The 18,816-nt window shown below is 36.8% G+C and overlaps 1 protein-coding gene across 2 annotated transcripts in view; it reads right to left on the reverse strand.

The window, feature by feature from the left end:
• The window catches only part of AP3B1 (adaptor related protein complex 3 subunit beta 1), a 158,222-nt gene that overhangs the window by 80,097 nt on the left and 59,309 nt on the right, over nucleotides 1-18,816 (reverse strand). For both annotated transcript variants that reach the window (XM_030467696.1, XM_030467697.1), the window contains exons 8-12: nucleotides 10,489-10,650; nucleotides 8,486-8,583; nucleotides 6,341-6,395; nucleotides 6,190-6,261; nucleotides 878-940 (exon numbers count right to left, since the gene is read on the reverse strand). In XM_030467696.1, the coding sequence (XP_030323556.1) occupies nucleotides 878-940; nucleotides 6,190-6,261; nucleotides 6,341-6,395; nucleotides 8,486-8,583; nucleotides 10,489-10,650 (450 nt within the window). The remainder of the gene's footprint in view (nucleotides 1-877; nucleotides 941-6,189; nucleotides 6,262-6,340; nucleotides 6,396-8,485; nucleotides 8,584-10,488; nucleotides 10,651-18,816) is intronic.

Below are 18,816 nucleotides of genomic sequence, written 5' to 3' on the forward strand. Positions count from 1 at the left end.
CCATACTATATTCATAAAACAGATACATTATATAATAAATTAAACCTAGAATGCTACATTGCACAATCAAAATTATACTTTTTTCACCTCACTGTCATGTCTAGAACATGTTTTGCTTGCCAGCTTTGGTCACATACAGTCATGGGAACCCGTGATTTCAAGAAAGCTTGGGGCTACTGGGGAATTACCCAAAACTAGAAGTTAGTTTGTGTGAAGGTTGGAGAAGTTGATGAACTTTCTCTTCAGAAAGGTTTCAGTTCATTTAACCAGAAGCATCTGTGAAACTATGGATAACCTACCTGCCTGAGAACCAGTACCTTTCAGAGAAATCCAGCCACAGAACTGAAGCAATGAAAATAGATGTCATAAACAAAGAGGAAAAAAAGAAGGACAGACACTGATTCACAATGCAGGCAGAACATCTTGCTGATGCATATACAGATACTGGACATACAATTATTTCATAAAACGACTTACAAAAGTGAGGTCTGGCAATAAATATTAATGGCCAAATACTGCTAATATTCAGACCCTATCATTTCATGACTTACAGTATCAGCCAAGCTGCTAGAATTTCTTTTAAAGAATATGGAGTAACTGAGGAATAATTGAGTTTTCCTCATCTGACACCCCCCCCTTTTTTTTTGTCAGCAGAGAGGGCAGTGTGAAACAAAATGCTGAAACTCCTTTCCACATGTAAAAAGCTCTATTATCTATTATGATATGAGACAGTTTCATTTCCATACCATGATCATTTTATCCTGGAGAAAACTTTAACATGAAAAATTTAAGACTGAAAACCTAGATGAAACATCCAGTAATGGCAACTGGCCAATAGAAAGCCTTTTATAAAATAAGAATACACTTTTGTACAAACCTGAAATTCTCGAAGCAGAGTTGATATGTTGGCTTCATTTGCCAAATTTGTCAAGATTTCAAGCTACAAGAAAAAAAGCAATTATTTTATCAAGAGCCAAAATAAAATATTACAGAATACAAAACAAATACTATACTTTTATTGTATATAAATAAAAGACAATACTACTAAAAATAACATTTAGAATTCATAGAATCATAGAATGATTAAGGTTGGAAAAGAACTCGCATCATCTGACCAACCATCAACCCAACACCAGTATGTTAACTAAACCATGCCCCTGAAGTGCCACATCCACACCTTTTCTGAATGCCTCCAGTGATAGTGACTCCACCATTCCCTTGGGCAACCTGTTTCAATGCTTGACTGCTCTTTCAGTAAAGAAATCTTTCCTTACATCCAATCTGAACCTCCTCTCTGCAATTTGAGGCCATTTCCTCTTGTTCTACCACTGGCTAAGTGGGAGAAGAAACCAACCCCCACCTCAGTACATAGCCAGTTGTAGACAGCAGTAAGATCCCCCCTAAGTATCCTCTTCTCCAAACTAAACAATCACAATTCCCTCAGCTGCTCCTTGTAAGACTTGTGCTGCAGACCCTTCACCAGCACCTCGATCTCCTTCTTCCACTGAGAGACCCAGAACTGAACACAGAACTCAAAGTGTGGCCTCATCAGTACTGAATACAGCAGAACAATCACTTCCCTTCTCCTGTTGGCCACACTATTTCTGATGCAAGCCAGGATGCTGTTGGCCTTCTTGGCCACGTAGGCACACTGATGGCTCATATTCAGCTGACTGTCAACCAGCACTAGCAGGTCCTTTTCCAACAGGCAGTTTCCAGCCTCTCTTCCTCCAAGCCTGCATTGTTGCCTGTGGCTGTTGTGACCAAAGAGCAGGACCTGACACTTGGCCTTGTTAAACCTCTTACAATTGTCATTGGCCCATCAATCCAGCCTGTTCAGGTCCTTCTGTATAGATTTCCTACTCTTGAGCAGATCAACACTCCCACTCAACTTAGTATCATATGCAAACTTACTGAGGGTACACTCAATCCCCTCATACAGATAATGTTAAACAGAGTGGTCCCAAAACTGAGCCCTAGGGAACATGACTTGTGACTGGCCACTAACTCCATTCACCACAACACTCTGGGCCTGGCCATCCAGCCATTTTTTACACAGTGAGGAGTATACCTGTCTCTGCCATGAACCACCAGCTTTTTGAGAATGCCATGGGAGTCTGTCAAAGGCTTTAATAAAGTCCAGGAAGACAACATTCACAGCTTTTCTCTCATCCACTGGGTGGGTCTCCTGGTCATAGAAGGAGATCAGTTTTGTCAAGCAGGACCTGCTTTCCTGAACCCATGTTGCCTGGGCCTGGTCCCCTGGCTGTCCTACATCTGTTGTGTGTGTACCTTCAAGATAAACTGCTCCATAATCTTCCCTGGTACAGAGGTCAGGCTGACAGGCCTGTAGTTCACTGGATCCTCCTCCCAGCCCTACTTGTAGATTGGCAAGCCTCTTGTCTGGACCTCCCTTGTCAGCCGGACTACTGATAAATGATGGAGAGAGGCTTGGTGACCTCCTCTGCCAGATCCTTCAATACTCTCTCAGGTGGGTCCTTACAGACTTGTGAGGATTTAGGTGCCATAGCAGGTGAGTAATGACTTCCTCCTGGATTACTGTGGGGTTGTTATCCTGTCCATCCCTGTCTCGTAGCTCAGGGGGCTGAATACCCTGAGGATAACTGGTCTAACTACTAAATACTGAGGCTAAGAAGGCATTAAGGATCTCAGACTCTTCCTCATCCTTGGTGTTATTGTTCTCCCCCCACATCCAATAAAGGATGGAGATTTTCCCTGGTTCTCTGTTTGCTGTTAATGAATTTGTAAAATATTTGTTGTTGGATAATTTTTTCTATTTTTTTTTTTCTCTGCATGATTTAACAAGATCCCTGTACTCTTCTTGAGTTCCATGTCCCTTCTTCCAAAGGTGGTAGAGTTCTTTCCCCTAGTTGAAGCAAAAGCTTCCTGTTCAGGCAGGCTGGTTGTCTTCCTCGATGGTTTGTTTCATGACATGAGGACAGCCTGCTCCTGCACCTTTATGACTTCCTTCTTGAACAATGTCCAGCCTTCCTGGACCCCTTTGCCCTTTGGGACTGTCTCTCAAGGGACTCTCTCCAGCAAGTGTCCTGAACTAGCCAAACCCTGCACTCTGGAAGTCCATGGTAGTGGTTTTGCTGGCTACCCTCCTTACTTGACCATGATTTGAAAATTCTGTAATTTTGTGCTCAGTAAGCAATTCAATAGAGTACATAAAATTTCAGTATAAACTGGTAGCAGCATGCATCCAAGAGGAATATTCTCCTGGCAAGTACATGCAAGGTTTTCAAACCACAACTGTAGGGTTCAGTGCAACATTTTGTACAAGCCATAGCTTTAATACTGCACTGCATATCAGATGGGCTAGAAATACTTTTAGCATCATGGTTTCCAAAGTTATACAACAGGTCTTAGTGTACAGGAACCACATGATCCTGTAAGAATAAATAATGGAAATCTCATCTGTAACTTGGGAAAAATAAAGTGTCCATTTTGTTCAGATGAACTGCATGAGAAGACCTTTACACTCAGGAAAGAAACAGCTGCATCTAAGAGAATCCTGAGATCTTTTAACATCAACAACATAAGTATGAAAGACCTGTTCTTTGTTCATGGTGAACAAGAGGATGGTATACAACAGATGGCATATATTGTTAAGATGCTATGACTCCAGGTTGTTTTTACTTCAAAGAAGAAATAATTCTAATACATGACTACTTGACCTGAAAGAAATAAACTAAAGAAAAAGACAACTTTGCCTCTGTAAAGGGAAATCATGCCTCAGAAACCTTTTGGGCTTTTTGAGTAGGATGCAGATAGACAAGGATACTTGATACAGTAAACCTGTACGTCAGAAGCAAATTGATAAGACCTGTTACCAGAGGCTCTTAAGGACATATATCTGGCACAGCACTCAAAGCAATCAGATAAATGAAAGAGAGGAAGAGATAGGGGAAAGAAAGAGACTGTTTTATAGTACATGAAGGATATCAATGGCACTCCACAAATATCGTTATTGATCTTTTGCTTTTTAATATGTTCATGCATGAACTATGAAAGTCATGAGAAGACAGGTGATAAAAGTTTTCAACTGATGCTACAATTTTTAGAAAAAGAGAAAAAATGGCTGATTAAGAAAAGCTGCATAAAAATTTAAAATATTAGGATAATGGTTGAAAAAATAGGAACAAAATGCAACACCAATAAATGTAATGTAATATTTATAACTGTGGAAAAACTTTAACTCTATGGAAAATTATAGGCTCTGAGCTGATTATTACTAATTATACATGATGATTATTATTAATTGTAACTGAGAATTTGAGGTTAAAATAGATAACTCCATGAAAATGGTAGCTCAGTGCTAAGTAGTGATCAAAAAAGCAAACAACGTTGTGAAAAAAAAAGAAAAAGAAAAAAAAAAAAAAGAAAAAACCAGAAATCTGAACAGCACTGAAGATTATTTCCTGGGTGTTGTAGGTTTTGTACTCCTAGGTCTTGTACTCCTGTGTCAAAACAGATAGGACAGAACTATGAAAGCAGGGACTGGATCAAAGAACTACATTTTCTTATATATTTAACAGTGTAGGTTGTCCTAAATTTTTCAGCCACCAAAAAAAGAACTGCAACAATGAAAGGAAAAAAGACAATTTGTATTTCTCCATCTCTTACCCACTGTTTTATTAACATGGAAATTTGAACATATCTATTTTCAATTACTATATGAGTGACTTTTCCTGGATAACACCAGAGTCTTACTAAGTTTTCATAATCACTAAATATGTGGAAAAACTTTTAGTGTTCAGCTGCCTCAAATTTACTTAGATTTGAAGTTGGACTAATAGGAATACAATGGATTGGGCATAGCCATATTGGAATGTAGCACTCTGCACGTGTAATGAGTTTGCAACATGGATGTAAAATAAAAATAAGAAAAAAAAAATTCATTAAGAAACCTGTACCTTCCAATCCCTAAACAAAAGCGCCTCTGACAATCTAAAGCAAAAGAAAAGGAACATAATAGTAGACAATTTGTAGCTTTGTTTTGTCAAGGATTTCACGTCTGTTAAAGACTAAGAACAGAGTAAAAAAGATGACAGCCTAAAACATGCATTGATATTTGGCCTTGAGAAAAGCATTAAGTACTTCTCATGCTGAATGATGATTTCAAAGGGAATATGGGACCCTAACACTGTCTTATTTTGTTCAGTGAAATGGATTTAAATTCCTTTTACGCTAAAAATATCAAGGACTGTGATTTAATTTCTGTTCATTTCAGAAGATTCTTCATCCCAAGCTCTAAATGTTTGAATGTCTGGTTCTATACAACAGTAACGCTCTGTATCACCTGAAAGTATCAAAAGCTGTAGTGATGTCATGGTTTTACACTGGGCCAGCAATTAAAAGAATGACAGATGCTCTCTACAAGCTCCTCTCCCTCCCCCTTATAAGAAACAAAGGGATAATAAGGAAGAGAGACTTTCTGGTTGGAAACTAAACTACACAGCTTTAGTAGTGACGAAAATGAAAATAATGAAATATCTACACATGCATAAAAAGCTGCAGCAGACGGGAACTGGATTCAGTGGTGCACAGATCAGGATTGAAGGCAGACAAACAGATGGAGTCCTCCCCAGATGCCAGCCATGGGTGAAGAGAGGCTTGACCCTCGAGATCCCCCAAATTTATATGGAGATATTACACTCATGGGATGGAATACTTTGGTGAATTTTGGTCACCTGTCTGGTCTGCTCTTCTCTAAAGGAGGGTCACAGGTGCAACCCTTTTACTCCCTTTTGTTTCCAGACCATAAGATGTTTTTCAGAATCAAACAGTGGCCTCAGTTCTACATACCATTCTCTAGCAGTGATTATAAACATTGAGTGTTATCAGTTCTAGAAGCAGACAATGCTGTTAATGTCAGCAAGTGCAGAAACTTAAAAGAAAAGTAAAATTACTAGAAAGAAAACTGTCTCTATCCAGACCCCAAAGCAGGACAAGAGGAAAACAGCCCACCTGAAATGGTGACAGGCTAGCTATCAGAAAGTCTGACAAGCTTGAAGAACTTCAAAAAAAGCCAAAACTAAACTTCTTAGAGAAAGAAAGGAATAGCACAGAATGATGTGTGTTCTATCAATGCAGGAAAATGTTACTTTCCTGTTGCAAACACGTTTGTCCAGCAGTATGTAGACAACTTGCCTTTAAACTCACCTTCAGTGTTTTGATCATAGTTGGATCAGTTGATCTAACATAGAAACTCTTCAAATAAGGTTCAAACATGCCCTGAAAAGTAAAACACATTTAAGTAACTTGCCTGTGTTTCATACAGAGTATTATTTAGAAAATTTTAAGCTGGGTATACCTTTCTCTGAATTGACATAGTGGCAATATTTTGCAGGACAATATACTGCACTTCCCTAGAATTGGAAAAGAAAAAATAACTGTTATTATGAAAAATTACAGGTACATATAATGATGCAATATGAGAAAGTAAGTCCAGTTCTAGTTGAATCCAAAGTCAGGTATACGTTATTTGCTAAAAATATAGGAGGAAAAAGTTTACAGCCAACTGTTAAAATTTCATAGCCTGCTTCACAGAAATGAAACCAGGCTCTCATTTGTAAAAACTTCATATGCAAAAATAATCACCAGTGAAATGTTGGAATGTTTCACGTAGGCCTTGGGTTTGTTTAGGGAAAGAAATAGCTTATAACACTGCCAATCTAGTATACCCAGAGATAGCTCACAAAAACCTTACATTCTTTGCACCGTCTTGAAACTTAAGTATTTCAGTATGATACAGCTGAGAATAAAGCCATATTTAGTGTGGAAATGAATTCATCAGTTACAAGAACACCTAAAGCCCACACAACTCCCAAGAACTGCTATGACTTCTTTGATCTTAAAAAAATTACCTAATACTTGTCAAAAAGAGCCAAGGTCTCCTGTGACTTACGAGTCTACGCTGGCAGGTATACGCATCTATCAGAAAGCATCACTTTAACTTAATATAATTTACTGAGAGACATACAACAGAATTATGTAATATTCTAAACATAAAAACATTTAACACGTCTGGAGGATATTCTCATCATTATCATATTAGTCTAAAAGCCTCAGCACGAGTGAGCAGAAAGAAATCTGCGTACTGGTCTAAAGCTTTTAAACAACAGACTTTCTGCCACCAATTGACTAAAAACTAAGTAATAATTTATATGCAATTTTTCTGAAGCAGGAGTGCTTGAATTCTTTCATGATGCAAAACACAGCCTCATAGAGAAATCATCACATCCATTATCTCCTCTTATTCAAAACTGTCTAATAGCCCTGTAGTAATTACAGCTGTTGCTTACAAAGAAAAGTAATAACATAGAAGTACTTAATATCTTTTAAACCTATTTTTATGTAATTCTTATATGGGTACATGGAAATAAGCAGCTGCACATGATGAACCTAGACTGGAAATTGCTATGAAATGCACTTTCAGGCACTCTCATCCTAATATTTGACACTAATTTAAAGGCCATAGGCACACAACTTCAAGGGCAAACAGCAAAAGCTTATTTCAAAGAGGTCCTAATAGCCAAAGTGTTTCACACAGACTGGTAACAAAGAACAGACAAGCCATTTAACAAAGGAAAATTAACTAGCACCACTTTAGGCCTTAGGCACTAATTGAGGTGAATACATGACTTCTTTTTTGATTAAATTTGATTACAAATGAGCAATAAACAACATGCAAAAATAAACTTTTCAACTTGTCAATATGAGTTTAGTTCTGCACATTAATTAGGCAGGGAGGTTCTAACTGGATGATCCTTAGGTCTCTTCCAGCCCAAACCATTCTATGGTTCTATGATCAGTTATAGGTAAGCTGCAGAAATTTACACAGAAAGAAGTCCATGGTAAGAGAGCTTAAGAAACTTGAATTCCATGGTCACATGGAAGATTACAAAGTCAAAATTAAAAATATAAACTTGTCCTTGAAAAGCAGTTCAGGGATTAAGGAAACATGGGGGATTCAGCAGCATCAATTGGTATTTTAACAAAAATGTTCCTTAGCTTCTATGTCAACAAGTCATCAATATAAAATGCACGAAAACACATTTGAAAACTTCCTTAGTGCCTAGAAAGACAGTAAGGAACTCCAATATAATTAAATTTCCAATGACTTCCATTAACTAAAAAAAAAAAAAAAAAAAAGCAACCAAGCAAACTCATTAATATTGCCTCTATTTGTATGCTAACGAGACAGCCATAATACTTTTCAGAGTGAAGTCATAATTAAAGATGAATCACTTTTAATAGTGGGTGTGATACTGAAAATGACAGAATTACTTTTAATGATCCTCATTTGTTGAGTAAAAATTAATATTACAGAACAATTTAAAAATGAAATTCTAATAGTACAATAGTGATACTCTTATAGCGTCAGACAAAAAAGTATGGAGGAAAAACTATCACAAAAAACGTAGACATTGCAATGTAACATCGTGACTTGACCCACCTGCTACTATGTAGTAAACGGACCAATGACTTAGAAACAATACCAGCTTCAGATTTTGGTGCCAAATGCCAGTAAAGCTGTGCAACTGCCATCACCACCTAAAACAAGAACATTCAAAACAATGTTAATTTCAAATTTTCATATCTATCACATTTGCTTCACGTATGCAGAACTACCAACTCACTCCTTGTCAGAAAGGAAAGCAAATACTCATGTTGTTTGAAATCAACAAAGCAGATTGGGTGAAAACACCAGAAAAAAGAGATTTTTATTGTGAAATTCAAAGATAATGAAGTACCTATGAAGTACCTTTCGTGCTTTTATTTTCATTAAACATAGGTTAAGTATTACATATTATATAGTTTTCACTTAATATTTAGTTTTCACTTCCACTACAGGGCTGTATGCCAACACCCTTGCTAGCAAAAAGCAGAAGACTGAGATAGAAGCAACCTGAAAACAATATTGCCTTGTTCTGAAGTTTTCTCTTAAAACAGATGATAAAATTTATACTAATGAATAAGCCATGTCAGACACTACCCTGCATTAGAATCAACTTTCTATCAACAATTAAACAAATAGAAAGGACACTCCAAGTAAAGTCATTGCTCAGTCACTTGATTTGGTATCTTAAATCTTAGTACCAATGAAACAAATATTATTATCAAACAAGAATTCATTTAAAACATCTGAAAAGAGGAAATAACTGAAGATTTTTAGCAATATCCTACAGGGATCTTTTATAACTGACAAAAATATAAGGTCAAAGAGAAAGCAATTAATTTAATTGCTGGTCTGGCAAAATGTGAATGGCACAAAAAATTGGTGCAATAGCAATTCAAAGAAGCATGATTTCTCTTGACAAACTGCACCAAAACACCTCAGTTAGCTGTAATTCAAGAGAATTAAAGAGCATAAACATCAGAATCATTACTGCAATTAACATATACAAACAAAATCACTTATGAAGTTTGGGAGATTTGCAACTGAGCCTGTTCTCTGTGCAGTGTCATCACAAACATCTAACATCCTTGTTCTTTGAGTGAGATGAGAGAATACTGTATAGAAATTGAAGTGATTCTAGCAACAGTCTGGGCTCTGACAGAATTATTATTGTAAAACTATATTCAATTTGTTTCCAAAGCCTGCTGACAGATTCTAAGTGGTTTTGAAAAGAGTTAGATATTAGTTAGAGTCTAGAAATATGTTGCAGGCACTCAACTCAAAAAAACCCTTCATCTGCTTAGCTTATCAAGAACAGGTTGACTGAAACATAGTGCAGTAATTGTTTTTGCAATGTTATGAATATTCATGACTCCTGGAAGTCTTTCCCCCAAAACATATACTCTTGATGAATAGGACAAACTGAAGCTAGAAAGTTCCATGATCTGAGTAATGTCACAATGATTCATCATCAGCATGGCTTTTATCCAGTTCTAAAAATTTATTTGCATCTTAAAACTGTGATGTAGCAACAAACCTGAACTCTGCCAGCAGACCAACACTAAGAATCTGGATTGGACTGACAAAGAATTTAGACAAATCATTTTCTAGTTTTAAAATGTGAAACTCAAAGGAAAGTACAACATAATGAACCAACAACATCTATGATTCTCTTTGTGAACCTGTACTACCCAAATTGACAATTTGTACCATCCTACCACCCTAGTTGCTGAGCACTTGAGCATCAAAAGATAGCTTTGATACAGCTATCAGATGCTATGGAAGTTGGAGTTAAATGTTCTTGTACCTTCTCTAAAATTCTTTTTGTCCTCTGGATGTATTTGGAGAATATATCCCATTCTGCTCACTTATTTTTGCTCAGAAGGTAAGTAAACTTCAAAAAAGAAAGAAGCACCATACTTTAAAGAATGTGGGGGGTATTAGAGAGTAGTATCACCACTTTTTAAGAGGTGCAAATGTTCCTTTTCAAGCTTTTAAATTTTCTAGGAGTATAAATATTAAGTAGTTTAAGATTTTAATAAAAAAAGAATTTGTCATACAGCAGAATTTCGGCTTTGAAGCAAGGGCTTTGTATTTCGTAACAGCAGCCTGTGATCTGGGTCCATAGTGTAAGTGTTTTTCAGTTTCTGATCCTTCTCTTTCTGTTCTTCATCAGATTCATAGAAGTTATTTTCACTGTAGTCTTGCACCGCCTCATCATCCTACCAAAAGACAAAATGTCGAAAATGAATAGGCTATTTCAATCCATTATTTTTTTTCATTAAGGAAGTAACATACAACACCATAATTCCATGCAAGATACATAAACTTTGAAAAAAATATCTATTAACTCTACCACCCAAAGCAGCAAATGTACCAACATGAAAAGTGGCTTTAAAATACATGCAAAGTTGCCCTATAAATAAGAATAACTGCTAAATTACATACCTTCCTTAGGGTTCTATACATTAGATTAGGTATGAATATTGCTCTTTTGTCGACTTAAAAGTCTAGGATCCAAAACTGACATTGCTTGAATTTTTTTTTTTCATTTAATGCCAATCATGTGCATTCTTCTCTCTCCAGAAGTATCTAAATCAACTGTGAAAATGGCAAATCTCAAAAGAAGAGAGAGGGATTTTTTTAAGAAATGAGATGGGGAAAAGGTTATGTATGCTGAGCTTTGCCTTCTCTAATGAATTACAAAAGCCTTGAGCTGCTTAAATAAAAATTAAAAGCCTAATATCAGTCCAAAATAATCAACGCAACATACTGAAAATATTGAAGTTTGAGATATTAGTAAATAAGGTCTTGTTGTTACTCCAGAAGGCTAAATAAAATATAAAGGAATATATATGATTATGTAAAAACGGTAAATTAAATCTTACAATTTCTGGTGGATCAAGAAAACCAATAAAGAACAGAATTCTAAGTGTTTCATCATGATTGTATTTATCCAGCATTAAAAAGTCTGGAAACTTAGACAAAAGACTTTGTCACCAGAACACCAAGCTCTGGCTGGCCAGAGCTATTCAGATTACAATGGAATATTACTAGATAGTACCAAACACCACTCATACCAATAATAGCTCTGCTGGTCTTTCTCACAAGTCTCTGTCCAAGTATTTTAAAGATTATACAACTTGACACAATAGTTTTAAAAGGATTACTTAAGTCATATACCCAATTGCCAATTAAAAAAAAATTAAATAATTCTGATATATCTTTTAATTCTAGCTGGTAGTAGCAAAGTAATAAAAAATAAACAGAACAATAACTAGAAATGAAAGTAAAGACTTATTTAACACGTCCTCAAATTGAGGTAAGAGTAACCTCAAACCTTTGTTGCATGCCCTGGTCAAAAAGCCCCTTGACTGGAGGTTGGGAAGAGGGAAGAACAGAAAATAAAATTGATGTTGTCATTTTATTCTGTTTTTTATTACATTCTCAAAGGACACTGAAAACAAAACTTCCCTTATAATTTCTACTGATTTTTATTTCTTGATGCCAGCAGCGCTGTATTTTACAGAATCCTAGGCAATCTCATATTTCTTATGCAACAGCAACCAAAGTGAATTAGTTTTTTCACTTCTCTGCCTATACATCTTTGTGGCAGTCTCCCTTCTAAAATAAAATCTCATTATGCTAAATCAAGACTACTGGTCACTCAACTCCTCCCAGGGTATACAAGACAGGCAATTTGAAAGCAAAATTCCTGATCACAGTGCATCTCAACCCTGCACTGAAGAAGCTTCCTCTAACAGAAGGAGGATAATTCAGTCTTTGTTGATTCAGTCTTCAGTATCCCTGCCTTGAATCCTAACAGGCACACGTATCAGTACTATTGAACCTATCAGGACTTGAGTAAGAAATTGCATTTAACACATTAATTGCTGTTATGAAGAAACAGCTTGAACTCTGATGTTCCCCCATTTCTTTTTCAAAGAATTGTTTATTAGAAATAAATTTGGAGTTCCAAATCATTATAAAGCCTCTCATGAAAACATCTTACATTTAAATCTCATTAGAGTCTTTATTTGGAATCACTTTCTTCATACCCTTACAGCAGAAGTATTAATATGGTCTTTTCTCATAGTCCTGTATTTTATTGCTATCTTAAAATATTCCTTGTTTCTAAAATCTGTCGAGATCTGGTAGGAAATAATTATGTGGCAGAAAAAGGATAATGATGACACACAATGAAGTAAGTTTAATGAACTGAAATTCATTAAAATCAAGTCGATGAAGTCCAAATTTGTCAGAATACAGTCACAAGCACCTTATTAAAACATGGAGAATAATGTAAAACTACAAGATTTGCACATTACTGTAGAAAGGAAATTTCTACAGTAAATGAGCTAGAAGACGGAAAGATAAAAACCTGCATGCTTCTTCATGTGCAAGCATTGTTGTTTGAAATTCTATTTACCATCCCAGACATGGACAACAGTTATCAGGAAATGTGAAAACATTCAATTACTTGCAAAACCTTAAGTTTCAACCTGAACTGCTGACTATACACACTGCCAAAAAGAGACTAGACAATTAGAACCACAGAATCATTCATGTTGGAAAAGATCCTTAAGATCATAGTGTCCAACCCTTTATCTATCACTGCCAAGAGCACCACTAAACCATGTCCCTAAGAGCCACATCTATATATCTCTTAAATACCTCCAGGGATGGCAACACAACCTCTTCCAGGGCAGCCTGTTCCAATGTTTGACAACCTTTTAGTAAATAAATATTTCCTATCATCCAAACTACCTCTGGTGAAACTGGAGGCTGTTTTCTACCATGCTATCAAGTGATGCTTCCCATCTTATAACCTTCTTTCAGATAGCTGTATAAAGTGATAAGGTGTCAATGATCTTCCTTTTTCTCCAGACTAAACGACTCCAGTTCCTTCAACCTTTACTTATTATAAGACCTGTGTTTCTAGACCCTTCACCAGCTTCACCACCTTTCTCTAGAAAAGCTCCAGTACCTCAATGTCCTTCTTGTATTGAGGGACCCAAAACTCAACACAGTTTTCAAGGTGTGGCCTCATGAGAGCCTGGTATGGGGGGACAGTCACTTCCCTCGTCTTGCTGGTGACACTGTTCCTGATACAAGTCAGGATGCTGTTGGACACCCTGGCCAACACAAACTGCTGGACCATACTCAGCCAGCCACCAATGAACACACCCAAGTCCTTTTCCTTGGGGCACCTTTCCAGCCACTCTTTCCAAGTCTGTATGGGATTCTGAAGTATTGCATGGGGTTGCTGTGACCCAAGTGCAGGAGCCAACACTCAGCCTTGCTGTACCTCATACAACTGGCGTTGTCCCATTGATCCAGCCTATCCAGATCCTTTTGTGGAGACTTTCTAATATCAAGCAGATCAACACTGCCACCCAACCTGGTGTCATCTACAAACCTACTACACTCAATCTCCTCAGATAACTAATCCAAGTAATTGATAAAGATATTTAACAGAACTGGCCCCAATACTGAGCACTGGGGAACACCAGTTGTGGCACCATCTGGATTTAACTCCATTCACCACAACTCTTTGGGCCTAGCCATCCAGACAGCTTTTCACCCAAGAAAAAGTGAGCATGTCCAAGCGATGAGCAGCCAGTTTTTCCAGGAGAATGCTGTGGGAAAGAGTGCCAAAGGCTTCACAAAAGTCCAAGTAATGAGGGTTGAATGAATGATGTACAATGAAGAAAGTAGCACTGGTAACAATATTTTTACTACCAGCACAGGACTGAAAGTAAGTCTTTGGGAAATGAACATTTTCCTGATCTATTTATGCTGAATCAACAAATTCCAGCTGCCACAGATAATTTTCCTACACAATGAAGTCTCTAGGTCCTTGGTATTTCTATAGCACCTACACTGATGATGCTTCCTCACATATTCTTATGTGAAGAAATGCCAGACACTGACAGTACTCAAATTTTACTTCCTAGATTTATAATCAAAGATCAAACTGATAGTTAGTACATATTGGCCGTTCTATCAGAAACAAATACAATACTCTGATCCTTTTTGACAAAGAAGAGATAGCATGAGAGTTGAGGGAGAGTTCCCATGCTTCCTCTTGTCCTTTCAATCACTTCAGATGTGGTTCCACAGTTGATTTAAGACTAACCATGCCATTAAAAGTTTGTTATTATTTTCTTTCATGTTTTTTTTTATAACAATGTTTTATTTTCACCAGGATCAGTAAAATAACCTGGCTCACTTTGTGGTCATAGGATCACTAGAACTGCTGAATTTTCAAAAGCAGCAGATGATAAAGGGAGAAGGACAGAAAAGAGGCATTTGCTTTCAGTGACAGGCTTTAGATAAACTGCATGAAGTACACTTAACAGTTTGTAGCAGCACATGATTTAATTGTGCAGTTAATAGCCTTTCTAAATTGTGAAATCAGTAAAAAGTTCAGAACCCTGGGAAAATTAAGTGATTAAAAACTGAAAGACCACTAGCATTCCAGGCTAGGAGCCACAATTGTACTCTGAGCATTCCTCATCCTCTGCCAGAACCAGAGTAGAGAAGTGAGTATTTTCATGTGAAAGAAGATGTGTAATTCTTCTTTATGTTATTCCAGACATAGAGTTTAGGGACATCTTCATAAACTATTAACAGCCTAAATGAAGAAACTGCCAGATAACAAATTCCATTAGCCTGCTTTTAAAGTCACTAAGTAAATGAGCTAACATTTAACTGAAGTCTTGCTTGAAATTACATTTACTATGGTATTAAAGTTGAGAATGTGTCTTCCATTTAGGATAAAGCACATTATTTGAAAGCTACAATTACATCCAAACAGAGCTTCACATATCCACAAACTCAGAGTTAAAGTAAAAACTTAATTGAAATCCAAAGCATGAACAAATACTATGTGCTCACTTTACCAGCCTTGACTCTATCTTCTATTCAAGTGACTAAATTATTTATATTCCTAGGTTAGATACAACTGATTTCAAAGCTGTAGGTATCACTTCCTCTCCTTAGATTTTTAAGAACATACACTTGCAGCTGCTTTGATTCCTGAACCAGAATCTTTGGTAGATATGATTTTAGCTGTCATCTAGAGCTCTTTCTGGTATTTCTAAGAACTGTTCTCAAAAGAGCTTTGGATAAGCTAAGTTTTGAAGGTTAGAAATGGCTTGTGACTATTCACTAGTTTGTGAACAGTCAAACCTATTGTCACTAACATTAAGTTTTAGGCACTCCCTAGTATGCAGATCCACTCCAACACCTCTCCTTCCTTGCCTATCCCTTCTGAAGAGCTCGTAGCCCTTGACTGCAGCACTTCAGTCGCGAGTCATAACATATTTCTGTGATGGCACTGATGCTGTTTCCTGCTACACAACAACTTCCAGCTCCATTTGTTTACTGCCCATGCTGCATACATTCATGTAGGTGCACTTCAGTTGGGCTGATGGTCCTGCCACCTCTGTGTGTTGAGAAGTCTGAAATACTAGCTGGCTGTTATCAGGCACTTCCATGGTATCTAACCAGCCATTAACACTTGGATCTTTGTTGCCACATGAATCTCCATTCCCCCCCCCTCCACTGAACAAGCAGACTGTAAGACCTTGCTAGCACACCATCCCTCAAATATTTGTGTGCTGGCCTCAGACTTGTTTCTACCAAGCCCAGTTTTGTGTTCTTGCCCCTTCAAATCTAGTTTCAAGTTCTTTCAATAAGCCCTGTTAGCAGTTCTTGTGTTAGAATCCTTTCCCCACTTTGAGACAGGTGTACCCTGCCTGCTGCCAGCAAGCTTGGTGTCATGTAAGTCAACCTATGGTCAAAGAACCCAAAATCCTGCTAGTGACACCAGTCCTGGAGCCAGGTATTGATCTCTTGGCTCTTCCTATTTATTCCCTCATTGATCCTCACAACTGGACAGATAGAGGACAATCACACCTGTGCTCCTGATCCCTTAAGTTCCTGAAGTCTCTCTTCATTGTCTGGTGTTCTTGCTGATACTTCATTACTGCCTACCTGCAGGATCCATAGTGGATAATAAACTGAGGGCTGTACTAGGGAAGGAAGCTTTGTCTCAAGATTTTTAACCCGAGCTGTAGGGAGGCATCAGACTCAGCTAAGAAGTGGGCCTGTTCTGCATGATGGGTCTTCCACTCCCTTAAGAAGTGAGTCACCTATGACAATGATACATCTTTTCTTCTTTACTGAAATAGTTTTGATGTGGGGTATAGTTTGACTTGACCTTGGCAGCACCTCCAAGCTAGGTAAATCATCACATTTGTCAATTTGTTTAACATCACTTTAAAAAACTGTGTTTCAGTGTTTTTTGCCTTTTTTAAACATTATTTTTAGAAAAAATATCTGATGTTTAACTGAATTGCCTTTACCTTACTATGAATTTGTCATTTCTCAAGTTTGATTTGAGTTGCCTTTACCTCATTATTAATTCTTCACTTATCATGTTTGATTGTCTTGCCGTTATCTAATTGTGAGATGATCAAAAACAACTGCAGAGAAAGATGGACACCTCTAATGGCTAAACACAACGAAAGCATGACACTAAGGAGCTACCACATGTTAAAAATCGTGCAACTCCTGCATCTGAACTCCCTTAGGCCCTTCTGTGTGGTCTTAGAAGCAATGCAATTGCAGGTTTCAGGAACACAGTTATATTAAAATTAATATTTTAGAAACTTAATTTCTCCTTCCTACTGAATATAAAAAGATAATAGCAATGAAGCAGTGGTCTGTGATATGATCTGTGTTCTAACGGGAAAGAATTTGTAAGCTGGTTTTCTGAAGAAATATGCAGTGATGGGAGCAGAAGGTATTTGTCTACTACTCCCTTCCAAATTAAGTCAAAACATACCAAAAGCTTTCAGTCCAAAAGTCAGGAAATAGAAAATGTAAAGATTAGTTAGCATGATATATAAATAACAATAAATACACTGTATCACTATATAAAATGTTCCTAAAAAATTATCATAGCATTCTATCACTCTACCAGGGTAGAATTGCTCTTACACAAAAAGTACATTCACATTTTCAGTTAAGTAAAACACAATGGAATGAAGAACCTATAAAAATCAGAAAATCATAATGATATTACTCTGATATATTTCAATTATTACTTCAATTACAACCAGTCTATTCATTACCATTGGGAAAGTGAGGTCAAAAACAAAACGTGAGGTTTTGGCTGGATCTGTAGAACTAGACAGATTTGAAGCTACTGACACAGACTTGGATTCCTACAGTGCCCTCTTCTGAGAATCGTTTTTCAGATTACAGCTCTATTTAAATGAGTCTGCTGGAATAATACTGAAACTGTAATACATTAATACAGTTATATAAAAGATATCTAATTGCAATAAATTATAATGGAAAATGGTACTTCAGTTTTAAGTTTTAGATAAAAGCTATCATGCTCTGGTTAAATGAAATTTCATGGTCCTTTGCACACAATTATATTCATGGGTTTTTAAAGTTTGTTTATCTAAAGAGATAAACATGCTTTCAGTTAATAGAAACTGGAGTGAGTGGAAACAGTGGTTACGATAAACTGAAGAAATATTTGGGTCACATCGTGATTTATATTTTCTGATTCTAACTCTCACTCGATAGCCTTCATATTGGGTTAACAGCCAATTTAAGATTTTGAAAACCAACCTATTTTTCAAATGCAAACATATACCAGGAAATGATAAAACCTCAAAATGTGTTTACAATATGAGTTTCATCAAAATTTCTAACTAGACTTTCTATAATTCCATGCCCAATTCAGCCTAAGCCATCTATTAATACAAATAGCCAGCAGACACAAGACAGGCAGGTTGAGAATCCACAATCTAAAAATGCAGAAAAATAATGGGATGATGAGTTTTCAAAGAAAACTCCCTTCTTCTCTTCCTTCACTGTGCTCATACAAGGCTACACTCTTTTCTGTTTCCAAGGTACTTACCAAAACAAGGGCATTTTCACATATGAGGTTTCACGCTCAGGAAATTCTGTTTTCCACACATCTCATCTCATGGGTACTCCAGAAGTTCTGAGGTGATTCTGAGCTCAAGTAATCCCTTTTCTAAAAAGGCTCAGAATTTTCTTATTTTGCCATTTTTTTTTCAGAAGGATGACTGACTGGCTATCAGACACTTCAACACTCCCAACTCTCTGACAAGACAACTGCATGCACATAGTGCTCATTCTGTACCATAAACAGAATCTCTGGGAGCAAGAGGAAAATTAAGAATAAGATAACTCAGTCTGAACTACTCCAAAACCCTTGTTTCAGGTAAAAGGTACATCACTTCCTAATTTGTGTTTTGATATTTTTAACTATGTTTGTTTAACATAATTTTTCAAAAATATCTCACATTTTATTATCATCTTTACCTCCTAATTTA

The sequence above is a fragment of the Calypte anna genome, chromosome Z, assembly GCF_003957555.1.
Source record: "Calypte anna isolate BGI_N300 chromosome Z, bCalAnn1_v1.p, whole genome shotgun sequence".
Classification (NCBI taxonomy): Eukaryota; Metazoa; Chordata; class Aves; order Apodiformes; family Trochilidae; genus Calypte; species Calypte anna.